The sequence below is a fragment of the Ochotona princeps genome, chromosome 2, assembly GCF_030435755.1.
Source record: "Ochotona princeps isolate mOchPri1 chromosome 2, mOchPri1.hap1, whole genome shotgun sequence".
Lineage (NCBI taxonomy): Eukaryota > Metazoa > Chordata > Mammalia > Lagomorpha > Ochotonidae > Ochotona > Ochotona princeps.
In genome coordinates, this window is record NC_080833.1 from 48,227,894 (window position 1) to 48,245,559 (window position 17,666).

Here is a 17,666-nt window from a genome sequence, read left to right on the forward strand (position 1 = left end):
GCCTTTAGCATCATTTATTATTATTATTATTATTATTATTATTATTAACAATAACATTGTAGATTGAGTTTCTTTCTGAAACATCTCAGGGCTATCAACCTATGTCCTAACTTGGAAGTTTAAGCATAGAGTGCAGATAAGGTTTTGATTGTTCATGGGTAGTTGTGCTGGAAAGTAAGATCATGAGGACTTAGAATGTGCAAGCAGTGTCACTTTTTGGATTGGGAGTTACATAGCTCCATTCCTTCCCTTTGATTCACTGCCCGCAGCAGACAGCTCTGATGGAATCCCTTTTGCAATGAACAATTCAGTATTGAGATGGTCTTTTATGAACCGGGCATATTTTTTTTTCATGTTGTTCCAAGACCATGATGTCATTGCAATGGATGCCTTATTATTATTTTTTTTTCAAGTTCCCTTGCCTTCTAGAAGCAACAGAAACTATATGGGCACTTCAGACATTGCAGTGGTAAGGTGGAGGCCAAAGCTGCTTGCTTCTGTCCTGTGACTGGTAGGCCATCTGCCTTAGATCTTGGGTGTAAATACTCTAGCCACACCCTCTGCTGAGCCCACAGTTGTGGGAGCTTGGAGTAGTAGCCTCCTCCCAAGAAACATCGCTGCTGGGGTTTTATGAAGTAACTGATTATTAAAATAAAGATGAGAAAAAAAGCTGTTCTTTCTGGTTGCTTTCAAGCTGGGGAATTACTTAGCTCAAAGGATTGTTATTGGAATGTAGAAGCCCTTATTGCCAAGTCATACACCCCATATCACTGGTGATTTCTTTTTTTTCTTGAGAAGATTAGTTTTTGTCAGTTGCTCGGTAACAAGAGGAGGACAGAAAGATTTAACTCTTTCAGCACAGGGAACTACTGGTTTGACCTGGATTAAGTTGTGTTATTGAAATAGAACTATGTTGGCATGTGCTGATGGCCTGCCCTGGACTCTCTAGCCCTTAATGTGTATGCATGGATGTTAGATATATAGAAGTAAAGTGAGTTGCACAGAAGAAATCAAAGTCTCTGTAATGTTTGAAATCATGTGCATAGAAATGTTCATAACCAACAGATTTAAAATGAACTTCTCCCCCTCTGCCTGTCACTGTGCCTTACAAGTAAGTAAATTTTTTAAAAGAGAATTATGAGATATGTTTAAGTATGCATATGGTCTCAGAGGAGAAGCTAACAGGATTCCTTGGTCTTTCTTTGTCTTTTCTTTTGACTTTGTAAGGAACGGCGGTAGTTTGCAGAAAGCCCAAACCCACAGCTGGTAGATGGGCACACTCAGGGAAGTGGCTGTCACAGTGGAATGGAGAACACTCACTGGAGCCAGAAGCCATAGATGAGTTTAGGCCAAGCCCTGTAAGTCGAGCAGTCAGTGCCTACATTTTTTTGGATGATTGTGTTTTCAATCAGCTGCCCACCCCTGAACCACCCTGAGCTTCAAATGAGATAGGGTACCGGTGGAGATATAAGAAGCCCATCTTTGTGTTTCAATTCAGGCCTAAGGGATTACAGGAATGGAATTACTTCAGTAAGATTGAGCCCCTTGGCCAGCACAGTGGTGGTCAGGTACAAGGAAGGAAAAAGACATTTTTTCCCCCACAGAACTGTTTTAAAATCTGTCTGCAGGAGCACATGCTCCCTTCACCAAGCTAACATTTCATGACTAAGTGCTGGGATTCATGGAGCCCTGTGAAAGAACCTCCCAGCCATTCTATCAGCATCTCTTGGAAATGGATCAAATTCCAAAGACATGCCCCATGTGCATGTTCCCTTCTCTGCTGATAAGCCTCCAGGCTTGGATTTTCTTAAGAAACGAAGGAATCCTGCTGGCTTTTCCTCTAAGACCATATGCATAGTTTAGGCTGTCTCATAATTCTCTTTCTTTAAAAGATTATTTGATGGCAGAGTGACACACAGAGGGAGAGAAACAGAAAGAGAAATCCATGTTCTAGCCATTCGTTTTCCATAAATGGCCTCAAAAGGCAGAGCTACTGAAGGAGTAAGCCAAGAGCCAAGGACTTCATCCTGTTCTCCCACATGGGACAGGAGCCCAAGTATTTAAGGCCATCATCTTCTGCTTTCCAAGGTGCATTATGGATCAGAAGTGTAGGCACTGTGTTGGATACCAGTGTTCTGATATGGGATGCTGGCATCACAAAGGATGGCATAATCTACTGTGCCACCACAGCAGCCTCAGTGTGTCTCGTGCTGCTAGAATCCTGTGCCGCCTTGTTCCTTATCGTGTGGGGAGGTGGGCTTGGATCCCTCTCTCTTATCCTCATTTTTTTCCTGGCAAAAATCCTGAGGTTTCCTTTGAAACATTCTCTTGGGTTCCGTTGTCCACATTGGCTGTCTGCATGGCCATGGGCTGAAAGCTCTCATTTCCCTTGGTCTTCCATCGCACTATACAAGATCTAACAGAAACAGTTTCATCTCTCTCTCTCTCTCTTTATCTATCTATCTATCTATCTATCTATCTATCTATCTATGTATTTATTGTGCATGTAGGAGGATTGTTTAACTTTGGCATGATGCACTGTATTTTTCTGTGGTGGTTTGGTGGTTGATGTCTGGTGACTGGACTTGAATTTCTGGGAACCTTGGAAAGAGGCTGCCTTTCCTCCCTTTTGCTAACCACCAATCACTGAAACCACAGAATACATAAAAATAGACTTCTAAGACTGGTAGCTTCAAAGGCTACCATTTTCTGATAGTGACTTGTTAGTGTTTTAGAGATATTAGAGAATTTTAGAAAGTTTATGGGAAATCTGCAATTTGGAAAAATGTGGATTTAAAATGTATGTATATATATTTTACCTCATAGAAATTTATCTTGTAATCTAGTTTTCCATGAAATTTTTGAAGTACAGTGATACTACTAGCTCACAGCTGTTGATCACATTTACAAATTTTAAAATTTGCTTTATTTAAAATTAGCATATGGATATTTAATCAGAAGTTTAGGCCAGATACTTTTGTAGATAAAAGCTGTAACTCAAATGATTAGGAATTTAACAACAACAATGACAGAGACTGGCTTAATATTTTGCCTTTCATATATGCACCTATTTGAATTTCTTGTTTTAATGAGACTACTCTTAAACAAATACTTATTTATCTGCTTTGCTTAGGTGTATATGATCATATAGTACTGATCGGGAAGCCAGAAGTAGGAAGAACTCTCATCATTTGAGAGTAAGGGTAGGTAAAAGCCAACGACATGTTTGTATAATAGATGTACTAGTACTAAGGAGATAATACTTGTGGAATTCCCTTGTAAACTGTCATGCAGTGCAGTGTTCACATGAAGGATTGGATGGTAAAACTAAGCAGCTTGTCTGGTATTTCAGCAAACATGTTTTGAGTGCCTAGCATATGTTGTCCTGGTATGTCTTTTTTGGAGTTCCTTCATTGTTACCCATACATCTCAAAGATATTCTTGTACTTACAAAAAAAATTCTCTTTGTAACCTTTTCTAGAGAGAATAAGTTAAACTAAGACTTGGAAAGTTGCCTAGGCAGTTTGTCTTCATGAAGTAAAGTCTAATTCTCTAGAGATGCTGAAAAAGGGCCATTTCATGGCTTTCAAGTTTATATCATACCAGTTCGATGCATAGGGAAAGTTAAATGGTGACATTTGGATGAGAAAGATGCTAATGTGGTAAGTTAGGTAGCTCTTTTATCATTCCTGATTCAATCCACTAACTGGAATACAGAACTTTTTTTTTTTTTAATGGCAAGGGCTACTTGCATATTTATAACATCATTTGCAGGCTACACAAATTTTCCTACTTAAAAATTAGGCTGATAATGATTTATTGAACTTCAAGTCTAACCAGCAGTTGCCTTGGCAGGACCAAATCAAATTATTTTGTGGGATGTATATGGGCCAAATGATATTTCCTGCTATAGAGCAGCTGAGAACATACCAGGAAGGTTGACAAGGTCCTTGATTCCATAGTATTTATAATCTAAGAGGAAAGAAGGACCTTGTACAAATCATTGTGAGATGATATTATAGCCGCTCGTAACCTCTGGTAGAAGAGTCTGGAAGTTTCGTCCAAGAAATGTGGGTAGGATTAGGCAAAGGGAGCAGAGGACATGTGTTCTGGGAGTGAAGAAGGTGGCAGATAAAGAATGAATGTTTCAGACAGCATTGGCTGGGGAAAGAAAATGCCTAGCAGCAAGAGATCTGGTTATTTGGCAATGTGGTAAATACAGAAAACATTTAAGACAATGGTTTCATTATGTGACTGTTCTGACTGTTCTCTTTGGCTTAGACTGGACCTTCTTTGAAGGCAGGGACCATCCTTTCTACTGCTTTTGAAACCGGTTATCATGTGGCAAATTTAATGTGGCAAGGCATAGTTAGTTTCATTGGGTAATTTCTTGGTCCGTTTCTAGCTCTGTTCTAGCTACTCATTATTAAAATGTTAGTATATGTCTTGAGGCATATCTTCTCACCATTTGCTGGAGACAGATTGTGTGCCCTCCCAGAGTGTGCTTTTTCTCTCCCTCCAGGTTGGCAGAGAGGGGTAACAGGGAAATTATGCTCGTTTTTGGAAAGACCAATAATTGCCACTTTCTCTTTCCTAAGTACCACTTTCATATCCTAATTCCTCTCAATTTAAGTCCGTGAAGGAAAGTTTTTGTGGACATTATTGGCTATGTTTTTGTTTTGAACGATTTTGAAGCATTATTGAAAGAGTAGAGGGCCAGAAAAAAAACCTGTAATTGATTCTAATATATATTTAATTTGGCAGAACTTGAGAGAGAGTTGCTGGGACAAGGCGGGACATTTCTTTGATCTCCCAGACTTCTTATCATGGAAGGCAACAGGTGTCACAGCACGGTATGTTAATTACAAGTTGGATTTTATTTGTGCTCGTCCATTCTCGGGTGTCTGTATATATGTATTGCTTTCTTAACTCTCTTTGACTGGACATGCTGTTTGTACATCTGCATGTGATTTTGCACAGTTGAAACATCTTGAATCTATCTTCTACCTCCAATGCACATGGCTAAGCACCATTGTTCTTATGAGGCTTGGAATGTGACTGTCCAATGTGAGACTCATTCATTACAGCTGGACATACTTGAAGGAGATGTGAAAAATAGAAAAACAGTGAAATGTGACTATTTTTCAAAAGGTAGTTTTTACATGTTGAAAAAAAGGAGTACACTCACACAAGCATGCACACATATAGAGAGTTTAAAATGCTAATGTAAAATAGAATTGAGAGATAAATGTGTTTGTGATACAAAAATTTCTGAAATCCATATGTAAAAGGGTTTTCAAAAAGGTCACGGAAATGTGTATTATGAAAGACCTAATATGGCTTTCAAAACTATTTTGCACCAAAATATATTTTAATTCCATTTTAAGTATCTACATATGATTGTATAATCATATGCATACTTATGTTGTCCAAGTGGAATAATTTTAATTTGATGGAGGTGATTAAGCATATTTTATTTTTTATATACATTCACTGGTATCATTCCATGCTATAGATGTGTGTGTGTGTGCGTTTATATGAACCCCTATTTGTCAATAAATTGTGAATTTAAAAGTAAGTGTTACATAAGACTTTCACAAAGTACTCATTGCGTTTGAAATTGTCTGCTATAATAAAGAGAACCAGTGGGTGCATGATTATATATAGTAGGTTGAACAGATGATCTCTAAATATGGGAAGGCTGTTATTCACTTGACCTCAGATTTAATCGGATGGGGTGGTGTCTTAATCCTGTGAGGAACAGGTTTTTTTCCTGAAGTTGAGCTTAACCCATATAAATTAGGGAGGAAGGTGTTCTATCTTGAAGCCAGTTCCTTGGTTTGTGTATGTTGTGGTGGTGGTATGTGTGTGTTTGCATGTGTTTTACATACAGTTTCCCCAATCTCTTCCCATATACCTAATTTTCTAGGGTTTAGAACTTTTTTGTAGCAAGTTGATAAGCAAGTAAGTTGGGCAACATAGGCTACCAGAAGGAGATAATGGATCACATGCTTCATAAACACATTATTTTTCATGTCAGTCCCCACCCTTGCCCAGTGAAAAATCAGTAGCCAAGGGGCTGAAGTATCATGAAAATGACCTTAGCCATCCTTGGCCCTTTGTCTTACTCCCTTTGGCTTTGGAGGAATGGTCTGAACTTTACCCTGGATGATATAATTAGTCACTGTTAACAGTTATCACCAGTGTGGAGGGCAGTGTGCTGGTGCAGACATCGTCTTGGACGTTTCTCTTCTGGTGTGACACTAATTGCTCAGTTATTTGAGAATACTTTTCTCTATTTTTTTCCTGACTTGTGTGGCCCTTGAAAGAACATTTTTATCCTTTTAGCCCCATGGGCCTATTAATCAAAGCTATGGTAGTAGTTGTGTGTATAGGAACTACCCCAGTGGTCTATAAACTTTGAGAACAGAACAATTTTACAGGTGAAAGAAAGACCTGGCTTCTTCTTCTTCTTCTTTTTTTTCCAGAGTATTAAATCCAGCACTTTGGCTTCTTCCCTGTTTCTTTCCGTTGCCTCTGTAGGTTTTACACTTTCATTTTTTGGTGTGCGATAACCATATTCTGACACCCAGGATTGAATGTTTTGCAGGCGCCCTGGCCTGGATAGATTTACCCTAGTGGTATGTATATGTTCTTAGGCCCAGTTTCTGCCTCACCAGTGCTTGGGTCACCTTGGCCGTGTGTCTTCCATTCCTTGAGTCTCATTCTTCCCATCTATCATATGAGATCATGACACCCACCTGCAAGCTTGTCGTGTGAATCCTATTAAAGCTGTATTCAGTGTACTGGGTCAGAATCTCTGTGCAAGCCCTGGGATTTTGTCTGTTTAACAAATGTACTAGTTGGTTACATAGTGTGGTAAGTTTGGACAATATTGCCTCACAGAATATATTTGAAAATCTCATAGCTTGTAACTCTGAGGTTCTCCATATCTGTGAGGAATTCGAAGTGTTTTGGAAGCCTAGAGAATTTGGTAAGTTTAAAAATTGAGGCATTCTTGTTGACTTGTTAGACATGCCTAAGTGCTTTCATTCCTACCCATGACAATGAAAACCTTTGAGTAGGAGGAAATTTAATGGTTAAAAGTGATTTGTTGGCTCCCCAGACATCCTTGACATCGTTTATTGCTGTGCCCTTCATGACTCACTGTTTTCCTTGGTATAAATTAGTACCGCGACACCCACACCTGTGAGCCTGTCTTCCAGAGCACTAAGTTCCTCTGGCTTCCAAGGTGGTCGCCCCATTGCCGGGTCTACTGACAGCATGCATGTGTGTGTCTCTCCTCTGTGGTTTCTTGGATTTTTTTCTCCTCCCCTGGTTAAATCTGCATGAGTGCAGTGAAACAAGGAGTCCCTCTGAAGTTTTGTTTGTTTGTTTGTTTTAAATGGTCATGTCATGACAGCATCTGTTCCTTGGTGGTTTTCTGAATGGTTGAGTTAACAGAAGAGGTTTCTAACAATGCTGAGAGATTTTTAAAGGAATCGGTTATTTGATTTAGTTTCACTTCTCTATCCATTTTGGCAGAGAGTCTTTATATTAAGCTTTTGGCATAGTGGAAAGAGGGAAATCCTGGCGTCAGATGGAGCTGGACTCAGCATCTCCGTCATGGTCTGTCTCAAGAACCTGGACAGGAATATTTGCCTAAGTCTCCTGTTCTCATCTGTAAGTCTCGACATGATGGAGACTGTGAGGGGCATCATGGATAATATAGGTCACATTTAATATGGAAACAATAAGGAGTCTGTCTGCTCCTTTAGTGTAAGACAGACAGGGATCTGAATTTGAATGTGCCAATGCCAAAAAACTTTGGGTACTAGAATAGGAAGTTGGCATCCTCTGGGGCAAAGAGAGGTTCATATTTGGTGTTTATTTGGCTTTTAGATGTGATTGTTTTGGGAGACTTAATGAAATGAGTGCCAAAAGAGCTAGTGGGTGTTTTTCTTCTTTTTGTTATTCGAGTAGAGTCAGGGTTAGCAAGTGATTGGATTTCACTTTGTATTAAAACTTCAAACTTATTTTTGGCACAGGGCTTGGGTAAGACATCTTCCTCCTTTTTTATTTCCTCCTCCTCTTCTCCCCTTTGATTTTTCCATCCTCTGGAATTTATCAGCTAATTTTTAAAATCTGGGTCACTGAGAAAAATCACTACAGTGCCTATGATTATTTTATAATTCAAATCCATTCTTTCCATGCTATTAACTAAAATAGTCACTAAAGTTTTATTATTAAGAATGGTGATTATAATTTGTTGAGTGCCTGCCTTTTGTGATTATGAGGCATATTGACAAACATTAGCTCCATTATCCTCACAAGAATCAGTTAAAACAGGTGGTGTTACTGCTATTTTGCAATGCAAGAATTGAACTGGAATACTTTAAGTAATTTGTCACATTCTAGCAGTTGAATAACTATCTGGATTAACATGAGAAATTGTTAGAAGTTTGAATAATGAAACTTTTATCATCAGAAATAAACCAGAGGACTTCAGAAAGTTCATGAAAAAATGTAATTAACAAAAGTTTGCTTTGGTGCAAAGGTATTTTTTTAAACATATGCACATTTTTCTCTAATATGCATGTTCCATGAACATTTTGAAGAATTGTCTCTATTCGTATATGTAAATTTTCCCTTCAGAGAGATTTGCAGTGATTGGTAGTAGATAAAAATAAATGGAAAACTATTGAGCATTAGAAATGAGTAAAAGTATTAATGGAATGAGTAGAAGCTGGAAGCTTCATAGATAATATAATGTCCTATGTGATTATTAATGTGTTTATTTCTGAGCTTCCTAATACTGAAGGTAAAGAAGGAACATGACAAGATAACTGAGGGAATATATTAAAACTGATTTCTCTTTATAAGTAGAACTTTGGGCCTGGCGGCGTGGCCTAGCGGCAAAAAGTCCTCGCCTTGAACACGCCAGGATCCCATACATGTGCAGGTTCTAATCCCGGCAGCTCCACTTCCCTTCCAGCTCCCTGCTTGTGGCCTGGGAAAGCAGTCGAGGATGGCCCAAAGCTTTGGGATCCTGCACCCACGTGGGAGACCTGGAAGAAATTCCTGGTTCCCAGCTTGGGATTGGTGCACTGGCCGTTTGCAGCTCACTTGGGGAGTGAATCATCGGATGGAAGATCTTCCTCTCTGTCTCTTCTCCTCTCTGTATATCTGACTTTGTAATAAAAAAAAAATAAATCTTAAAAAAAAAGTAGAACCTTTTCTAACATAGTGGACTGAGAGAAGCCTCTCAAAATTATTTACAAGGCTCTACTAATTTCAAATACTTTTTTACTTTAAAAATGGTTTTACATTTCAAGAAAAACTATGGAGACAACACAGAGTTAGCCAAGTGTTTGACACTCAGTTTCTCTGTTACTAATGTCTTACATAAATGTGCTACATTTGTTAAAATTAATGAACAAAAATATTCATTTGTTATCGTTGACTGATTTCCTTACTTCATCCAGTTTGTCTTAGTTTTCACCTGATCACTTTTTCTGTCCTGGGTTCCATTCAGAATCCCATGGCACATTTTGTCATGCCTACTTTATGTGCCTCTTGGCTAGAGTCGTTCCTAAGACTCTGTTTTTGGATGTTTTTGTTTTCTATCATTTTGAAGAATATAAGATACCCCTCTATTAGACTCCATCTAATGCTTTCCCTTATTGAGCTTTGAAGAGTATGTGTGTGTGAGGCTAACCATGGGGATCCTTTATCACATCCATCTAGTGGAAGTTACCCTTGCTCTGGTTAACCATGGCTGAGCAATCTCTTCTCTGGTATCTTCACTCTCACTGTCTCTCCCACCGTATAACACACTTCAGGGAAGAAGTCATCTTAACAGCCCATACCAAGATACAGAGTTATGTTTTGAATCACTGAGGGTAGAGAATCAGTGTATCTTATTTACGTATGTAAACCTGTCACTTAAGATTTTTCTTTTAACACTTGGAGTATTAATCAGACTTTCTAAGGACAACAGAAACCGTTAAGTTTGGATTACAGATTGTGTGTTGAAATTGATAAGACATCTCTGTGGTACATGAAAAAATGGATGAATTTTCTCAAATTGCAGTTTATTTTCCCTTGTCTTATATTTTCTTCATAATTTTGCCTTTCCTCTCCCATCCACACTTTAAGAAATGATGCTCTGCTGCATTTTAGTAAATGTAACTACTTTAAGAGATAAATGTATAGTTTCTGAAAACTTTAAAAAGGAAATTTTTTAGTGAGTTGTGTAGTCCTCTATGTTAGAAGCTTCTGAAGGATAATACTGTTACTTTTTCTGATGGTTATTTGCTAATGTGTGAGATGATCATGGTTATTGATAAGTAGTGATTTCCTAAATATAATTTCCAGGGTCTCAAATATAATAGCATCATTTAGATTAATTTTCTACTGAGTATCTTTTTTCTAAGATCTATTTGTTTATTTTTTTAAGATTTATTTATTATTTTTATTGGAAAGGCAGATATACAGAGGAGAGGAGAGGAGAGAGGAAGATCTTCGGTCTGCTGATTCACTCCCTAAGCGGCCACAATGGGCAGAGCTGAGCCAATCCAATGCCAGGAGCCAGGAGCTTCTTCCAGGTCTCCCATGCGAGTACAGGGTCCCAAGGCTTTGGGCCATCCTCGACTGCTTTCTCAGGCCACAAGCAGGGAGCTGGAAGGGAAGTGGAGCTGCCAGTATTAGAACCTGCACATGTATGGGATCCCGGCATGTTCAAGGCAAGGACTTTAGCCACTAGGCTACTGCACCGAGCCCCAAGGTTTACTTATTTTTAATGTAAAGGAAGATTAGATTTTGCAGAGATCAGAGACAAAGATTTTCTAACTGCTGGTTTACTCCCCAAATGGCCACCACCCCTGGAACTGTGTCTATCTGAAACCAGGAGCCAGGAGCTTCTTCTAGGTCTCCCATGAAGGTGCAGGGTCCCAAGGTTTTGGGCCATCCTCTACAGCTTGCCCAGGCCATAAGAATGGAGATGGAAGGGAAGGGAAGTAGCTGGGATGTGAATCGGTACCCATACGGGACTCCTCCTTACTCATCACCTTTCTTTTTTGTGTGGTGGGATAGAACTTGACTTAAAAAAAAGATGTTGTTTAGGTATGATTTATACACTATATTTTCATCTATTTAAAGTATACCATTCAGTAGTTCTGATACATTATGTCAGCATTATATATTTATTTTTGCTATTTGTAACAACATACATAGGATAGAATTTTAAGCCTTTTTAAGTATGCAACTCATTGGCATTGATTACATTCACAGAGTTGCACAACTATGAATACTATCTCTAATTTTTTTATCATGCAAACAAACATTTTTTTATCCCTTAAGCAATACTTCTAACTTACTTTCTGGCTGTTTTGTATTTGCCTTTTCTACATCCCTCATGTAGGTACAACTGGTGGCCTTTAGCTCTGCCTTGTTTCACTTAACATATGTTTTCAAAGCTCATCCCTATCATCATGTATGTCAGAAATTCCTTTTTATGGCCCAGTCCTAACCCATAATGTGTGTTTTTAACGTTTTTCTTATCCACCTGTTTGTTGATGGACATGTTCATTACTTTTACCTTGTGGTAATTGTGAATCATGCTGCCATGTACACTGTCTTTTGTGTTCTCTGTTTTCAGTTCTGTGTACATATCTAGAAGTGTGGTTGTTCCTCTGGTTGTTCTGTGTTCAATTTTCTGAGGAACCACCCCTTTCCTGCTGGAGTCATAGTAGCTTATTTCTCACTAGCATATAAAGAGCATTCTAATTTCCACTCTTTGATAACATTTCCACCCCATTCTGTTTCTAAAAGCATTATAGCCACAATAGTATGTATATAGGGGTCGTATAGTGCAGGAGTTGAAATGAAAGTAAAATTGATTGAATTTAGATTTTTTTTTTTTGCCAAATCTTGATTGAAACACTTTGGTAAGGATTCTCCAGGAAGTGTCATAACATGAAATGCTTCTGGGGGAAAAAAAAAACAGAACAGCTGTTTCTAATATGATTGATATCATTGATTTGCATTACTTTATGATTCTATTGAAGGATGATTTCTCAGAACAGTGTTATATCATATAGCTCTTCAATTTCTAGGAAGAATGATTCAGTCCTTCTCTCTCAACTCCTTATTTTGTGGTATATTTAATAGTGCTGAGAAATGACCTGAAAATAAGAAATTTTCCTACTCTTACTTTTGGGAATGAAATTTTATTCTATGCAGAGGAAATGCAATCATATCTCTTAACTAAGGAATTATAAAAAGAATGGAAAATTCAAAATACAGTAACCTAAACATGTGAGTTACTTATTTTCTGTAAAAAAGTATAGATATATGAAGTCTTAGACTACCTTGATGATCCCATGAAGTTGCCAGCAACACTGAGTCTTTTGATATTTTTATTTCAGCATCTTCAACCCTGTCTTCTGTTTTCAAAACCACCTCATGGTCCAGGATGATTGCTGAAGTCTCTTATTAAATCCACATTCCATTTAGCAAGAAGAAGGGGAGTGGTGCATGAAGCAGATTTATTACGCATCTGAGGCAGCCTTCTCAGACCATCTTCATGTTGTCTATCTGCATAGTGTCCACGAACACTTTCACATAACTAAGTGGAATGATGATTGAGTATCATGTGGTGTTAACAGGGCACTTTGTCATCCAAATGAGAAGGTGAGGCTCAAAGTTGGGTAAATAAGAGACTGTTACACAGTCACAATTTCTCAACTAAATTATGCTGATACCTGTATCAGATATCAATTTCTAGTCTTTATGATAATGACAAGGAGGCAGATGAGGGTGCTGGTGATCATGAGGGAGGTGACATGCCGTTTTAAGCAAGTATAACTCATGGTTCCCATCATTCACTCAGTCCTTCACCTACTGATTGCACACCTATTGATAGAGCACCCATCATTATTCCCCATGTAATCCATCAGTAGGGACATGTTTACCTAGCAATAATCCATTTAAAGGCTGAGGTAAGCATTCCTTAGCTCAAAGCTTTGCTCTGCTGGTTATCACCCAAGCAAACATGGTCAATTCATTCACTTATTTCCAATCCCAGCCCCTGTTATTTGTTTGTTTATTTATATGCGAAAAGCAGAAGATTAGAGAGCAACAGCGTTAAACAGAGAGATCTTTCATCCACTAGTTCATTTCTCCAATGTTCACAGCAGTTAAGGTGGGTGCTGGCTAAGCCAGGAGACCAGAACTCAGGCTGGGTGTCCTATGTGGGTGAAAGGAATTCAACTATATGAAGTATTACATGCTGCCTTCCAGGGTGGACATTAGGAGAGAGTTAGAATTGGAAGCAGGGCCAGAACTTGAACCCAGGCATTTTGACTTGGAGTGTGACATCCCACACAATATTTTAATTGCTGTACCAAATGCCTGCACCTGTAGTTTTCTTCTTGTTACTGAAAGAGGGCAAACATGATAGATTTTTTCTTTGGGGCAAATTAAGCACTATGGATAACCCTCAACAGTTACTGCCACATAGTATCACTCAAAACATTACTTCTACCCCCTTTGACATTCAGCTTTTTTTTTTTTAAGAAAAATATTTATTTTATTATTTTATGATACAGTTCATAGGATCTGGGATGTTCCTCCCTCCCTCACCAGCTGCATCCCCCGCAAACTTATTTCCCCTTTATGATTGCAATCATGTAGTCATTCATAAACACTCAATTTAAATTTTAATTTATATTTATTTTATATTTCAAGGTGAATTTCAATTTTTATTAAATAGCTTGTGGGGATGGAGAGTGGGAAAGCTTGACCTTTGAGAAACCAAGTATACCTGCTAGATGACCTTTCTCCCTCCACCTCCTCCCCCTCCTCCTCCTTAGTTTAGGGGTTTCATCTTGACATTCTGTGAAGCAGTCACGGTTAAGTGAGTCATAGAGTATGCTGCTGAGGGTCTCTTAGCCACTCTGGGTGTGAAGGAATGGGTAAGTGCCAGACTTGAGACCTGCCCGAGTTCAGAAGCTGAAGGCCCAGACAGATCAAGAGGATGGAATCTGTTGGTTATTTAGGCACAAGGGAGAGTGCAGTGTTAAAACTTCTCAACCTTGTCTGTCCAACACATATAGCAGATGTGAGTCCTACTGCTGCCTGGTCCAGCACTTACCTGTTGAACCACTTGACTTGGAGTGCTGAGACAGTCTCAGTAAGGCCAAGGTTGCCTCTTTCTCTGTCAGTATCACACATCTGGTTAGAGTTGGTTAAGGATACTCATCTTTGTCCTTTGAGGGCATAGTACAAATGTGTGTTCTTGGGTTGCCATGACATGCACCCTTTATTGAGAACTTGTAGTCTGAATGTGTTCAGTTTCTATCATGTTTTCCCCAGCTCTCTGTGGTTTGCATTTAGATGTGAATTTTGTATGCCTGAAACGTTATAGCCAAAATGAGTGCAATTTTCCAACCATTGATTATAGCTTTTCATTTACTTAACAATTTGCTCTAAGACCTTGAGTCATTCAGGATTTAATCCCATTTGCTCTTACAATATGGCCAAGTGGCATGATCTTGGAATTTGAGGTCTCATTTCAAAGAGATGTATGTATGTTCTCTGATGGAAATGTTCTGAGACTGTGAAAGTGGTGAGACATTAGATCTTATTTTCTAGGTAGTATAACCAAAACACACAAGGGTTCCACTCTAAGGGAGAAGAAGGCGGGTAAAGGAGCAGATATATTTTAGATGGACAGCCCTATCAGGCCATGCTTCTTAGAGGGTCTTTTCCTAACAGAGACATCCTCCCTCAGGATGTATGAGGGATCTTGGTCTTTGTGAGCTCTTCAATTTCCTGCCCAGGGTGACTGTCTCTGTTGGTGGACTCTTGTGAATTTGTATTTGGATCTTCCCAATATGTTGTACTTGCGTGATTCTGGACAGCCTAAATGGTACAGTCAACCTGATTAAAATTAATACTCAGTACTGTGTGAATCCACGACAGTATAAGAGCCTATGCAGCCAAATTATAGGATATCAGAATGGTAGGGCCCATAGCTCAGAAGGCCTGTATCTTGTCCAGCCAGTAACCTTGGGTCTTAGCACTGAGTTTTCTCACCTGGAAAATGAGATGGGTGATGCACTTATCCTGTCCCAGGCCTAAATTCTGAGTCCCTGAGATGTAACAGTATTGACCAAATTCTCTTCCTAGAATCTCGTCTAAAATTCATTCCTTGAGCAAGAATGACTTAGTATTCAGTCCTTTGGGGACATAATTTAATGTTAAAACACTGTGCTTTCTCCTTTTCCTGCTTATTCTCTTTAGCACTTCTATTCATTTTATTGTACATTTTTTTAAAAGATTTTATTATTATTGGAAAGCTGGATATACAGAGAGGAGGAGAGACAGAGAGGAAGATCTTCCATCCGATGTTTCACTCCCCAAGTGAGCCGCAACGGGCCAGTACGCGCCGATCCGATGCTGGGATCAGGAACCTCTTCCGGGTCTCCCACGCAGGTGCAGGGTCCCAAAGCCTTGGGCCGTCCTCAACTGCTTTCCCAGGCCACAAGCAGGGAGCTAGAAGGGAAGCAGAGCTGCCGAAGTTAGAACCGGCCCCCATATGGGATCCCGGGGCTTTCAAGGTGAGGACTTTAGCCGCTAGGCCACGCCACCAGGCCCTATTGTACATTTTTTAATGTACTTTAACTTTTTTTGTTTTCTTCTCTCCAAATTATTGTCAAGGGCCTTTGAAGATAATTTTTAAATGTTATTAAGAAATTGCACTTAGGGAGTTCTTTGTTCCCAAGTCATTTAGTAGATTGCTTTTCCTTTTTTTAAATACAAAAAAAGTCAACCTGTATTGTATAAATGTGCCAGAACGCTCATTCACCAATAAAAAAATGTCAGTTCTAATTACTGCCAAAGTATAATTCTTTTTAAAATCAGAGCAGTCCCAAGCCTTTCTAAACAATCTTCAGCCAATTCATCTTCCTGATTTTGTTGCATTTTGAACCTCTCGGTCTATATAGGGTAGCAACCTGTCTTTTAAAAATTAATAAGTTCCAAATGCCATTCAAACCTATTTTTACCCTTAAGACCTCTTCCCTCCTCAAGCCCTGCCTGTTCAGAATTCTGTATTCTGTATAAATATTGAGCTAGAGATAGTTTCTAAAGAGATGTTTGGACTTTTAATTAACACTGACAGCTTGTCTGCTTAGGATTTTTCTCTGCTGTCTCCATGGAAAAGTCAGGTAGGTCAGGGCAGAGAGGGGAGGAAGACTGCAGTGGTTGTGTTCCTGGCGGCTGGCCCTAGAGACACAGAACTCTGAGCCAACCATGAAGTCATTTTGAATTTAAGGAGTCTTGCTAATCCAAGGCAATGTGTCTTAATTTGACAAAGTAAAGGCTGCCCGATAAGCAACCCTAGCTACAAGTTCTGTGGAACTGGGGTGTTTATAAGTGTAGATTGCACTAGAGAAATGTGGTGATGTGGAAGAATGGGCTCGTTTTCTTGTGTTCACTCCCCCTTCCCACCGTAGCCCCCTCCTCTCTCCTTTTCTATTACTTACTTTGGCCCAGTTCAACCCTGCAGTCTGGCCTCTGCAGTGGCTTGATGTGAAATTTGAGAAACATATGTAGTTTTCTATTTCAGGAAAATGATCTCAGGGATTGAATGTGGTTTTTTGTTGGCTGTTAAGCTCTGATCTTGCCCAGTGTGGTTTTTTGATGATGGGAAAAGAGGCTTCGAAGTGCTTTTTATCAGAATTTCATGTAATAAAACTTGAGGTTTGCTTTCATTATTTCAGCCCCCAACCCCCTGCCCTCCTGCCCAGGCTCATGACACAATGTCTTCTGTATTGTTTCAGAAGTAGGAAGGAGTACACTTTGTTCATATTACAGTCCCTTCATTGTTACTGCTTGTGCACAGATGCATAAAAATGGCCCCTGTGTCAGTCTTTCTTAAAAATCTATGTCAAGTATAGTTTGGAGTAGGGAAGGTTTACAAAGGGAGGAGGAAATCACTGCGGTAAGAAGGGGTGGGATTCTGCCAGGGCTTTGCTTTGGAAAGACCAGTGTTTGTCTTTGTAGTAGAGGTGAGTGCCAACAATGGCTTCACCAAACCTCATTAATCCAGCATTATAAAGGATACTTGAATCAGCTTCACTGCAGCCTGTCAAGGGAGGCATCAAGATGGGATTAAGTAGGTGGACCCAGTGAGCCTAGGAAAGGACTGCGAAGGAGGAAGGAGGTACATGCATGCTATATTCAGTTAGTACTGTCCTCTGCTAGCTCTGTAAGTTGCCTCTGAGCATCTGCAGCAGAAGAAGATGTGGCGCTAGCACTTGAAGAACTTCTGTGCTAGTGGTGGAACAGGCTCCATGAGCTTCTTAAAGACAGTAGAATGAGTTTTCTTTTTAAAAAAGATTTATTTATTATTTTAATTGGAAAGGCAAATTAACAGAAAGAAGGAAACACAGAGAGAAAGATTTTCCATCTGATGTTTCATTGTTCATGTGACTACAGTGGCCAGAGCTGAGCTGATCCAAAATCAGTAGGTTCTTCTGGGTCTCCCATTTGGATGTAGGGTCCCAAGGTTTTGGACTTCCTCAATAATTTTCCCAGGCCATAAGCATGGAGCTGGATGGGAAGCGGAGCAGCCAGGACATGAACCAACTACCGTATGG

General features: G+C 39.4%; 1 protein-coding gene across 6 annotated transcripts in view; it reads left to right on the forward strand.

Annotated features, from left to right (window-relative positions):
- The window catches only part of FGGY (FGGY carbohydrate kinase domain containing), a 447,653-nt gene that overhangs the window by 76,740 nt on the left and 353,247 nt on the right, over window positions 1-17,666 (forward strand). For all 6 annotated transcript variants that reach the window (XR_009244423.1, XM_058657176.1, XM_058657171.1 and 3 more), the window contains one exon: window positions 4,765-4,853. Coding sequence is in view for 5 of the 6 variants with exons in the window: in XM_058657176.1 (XP_058513159.1) it covers window positions 4,765-4,853 (89 nt within the window). In the remaining variant the exon portion in view is untranslated. The remainder of the gene's footprint in view (window positions 1-4,764; window positions 4,854-17,666) is intronic.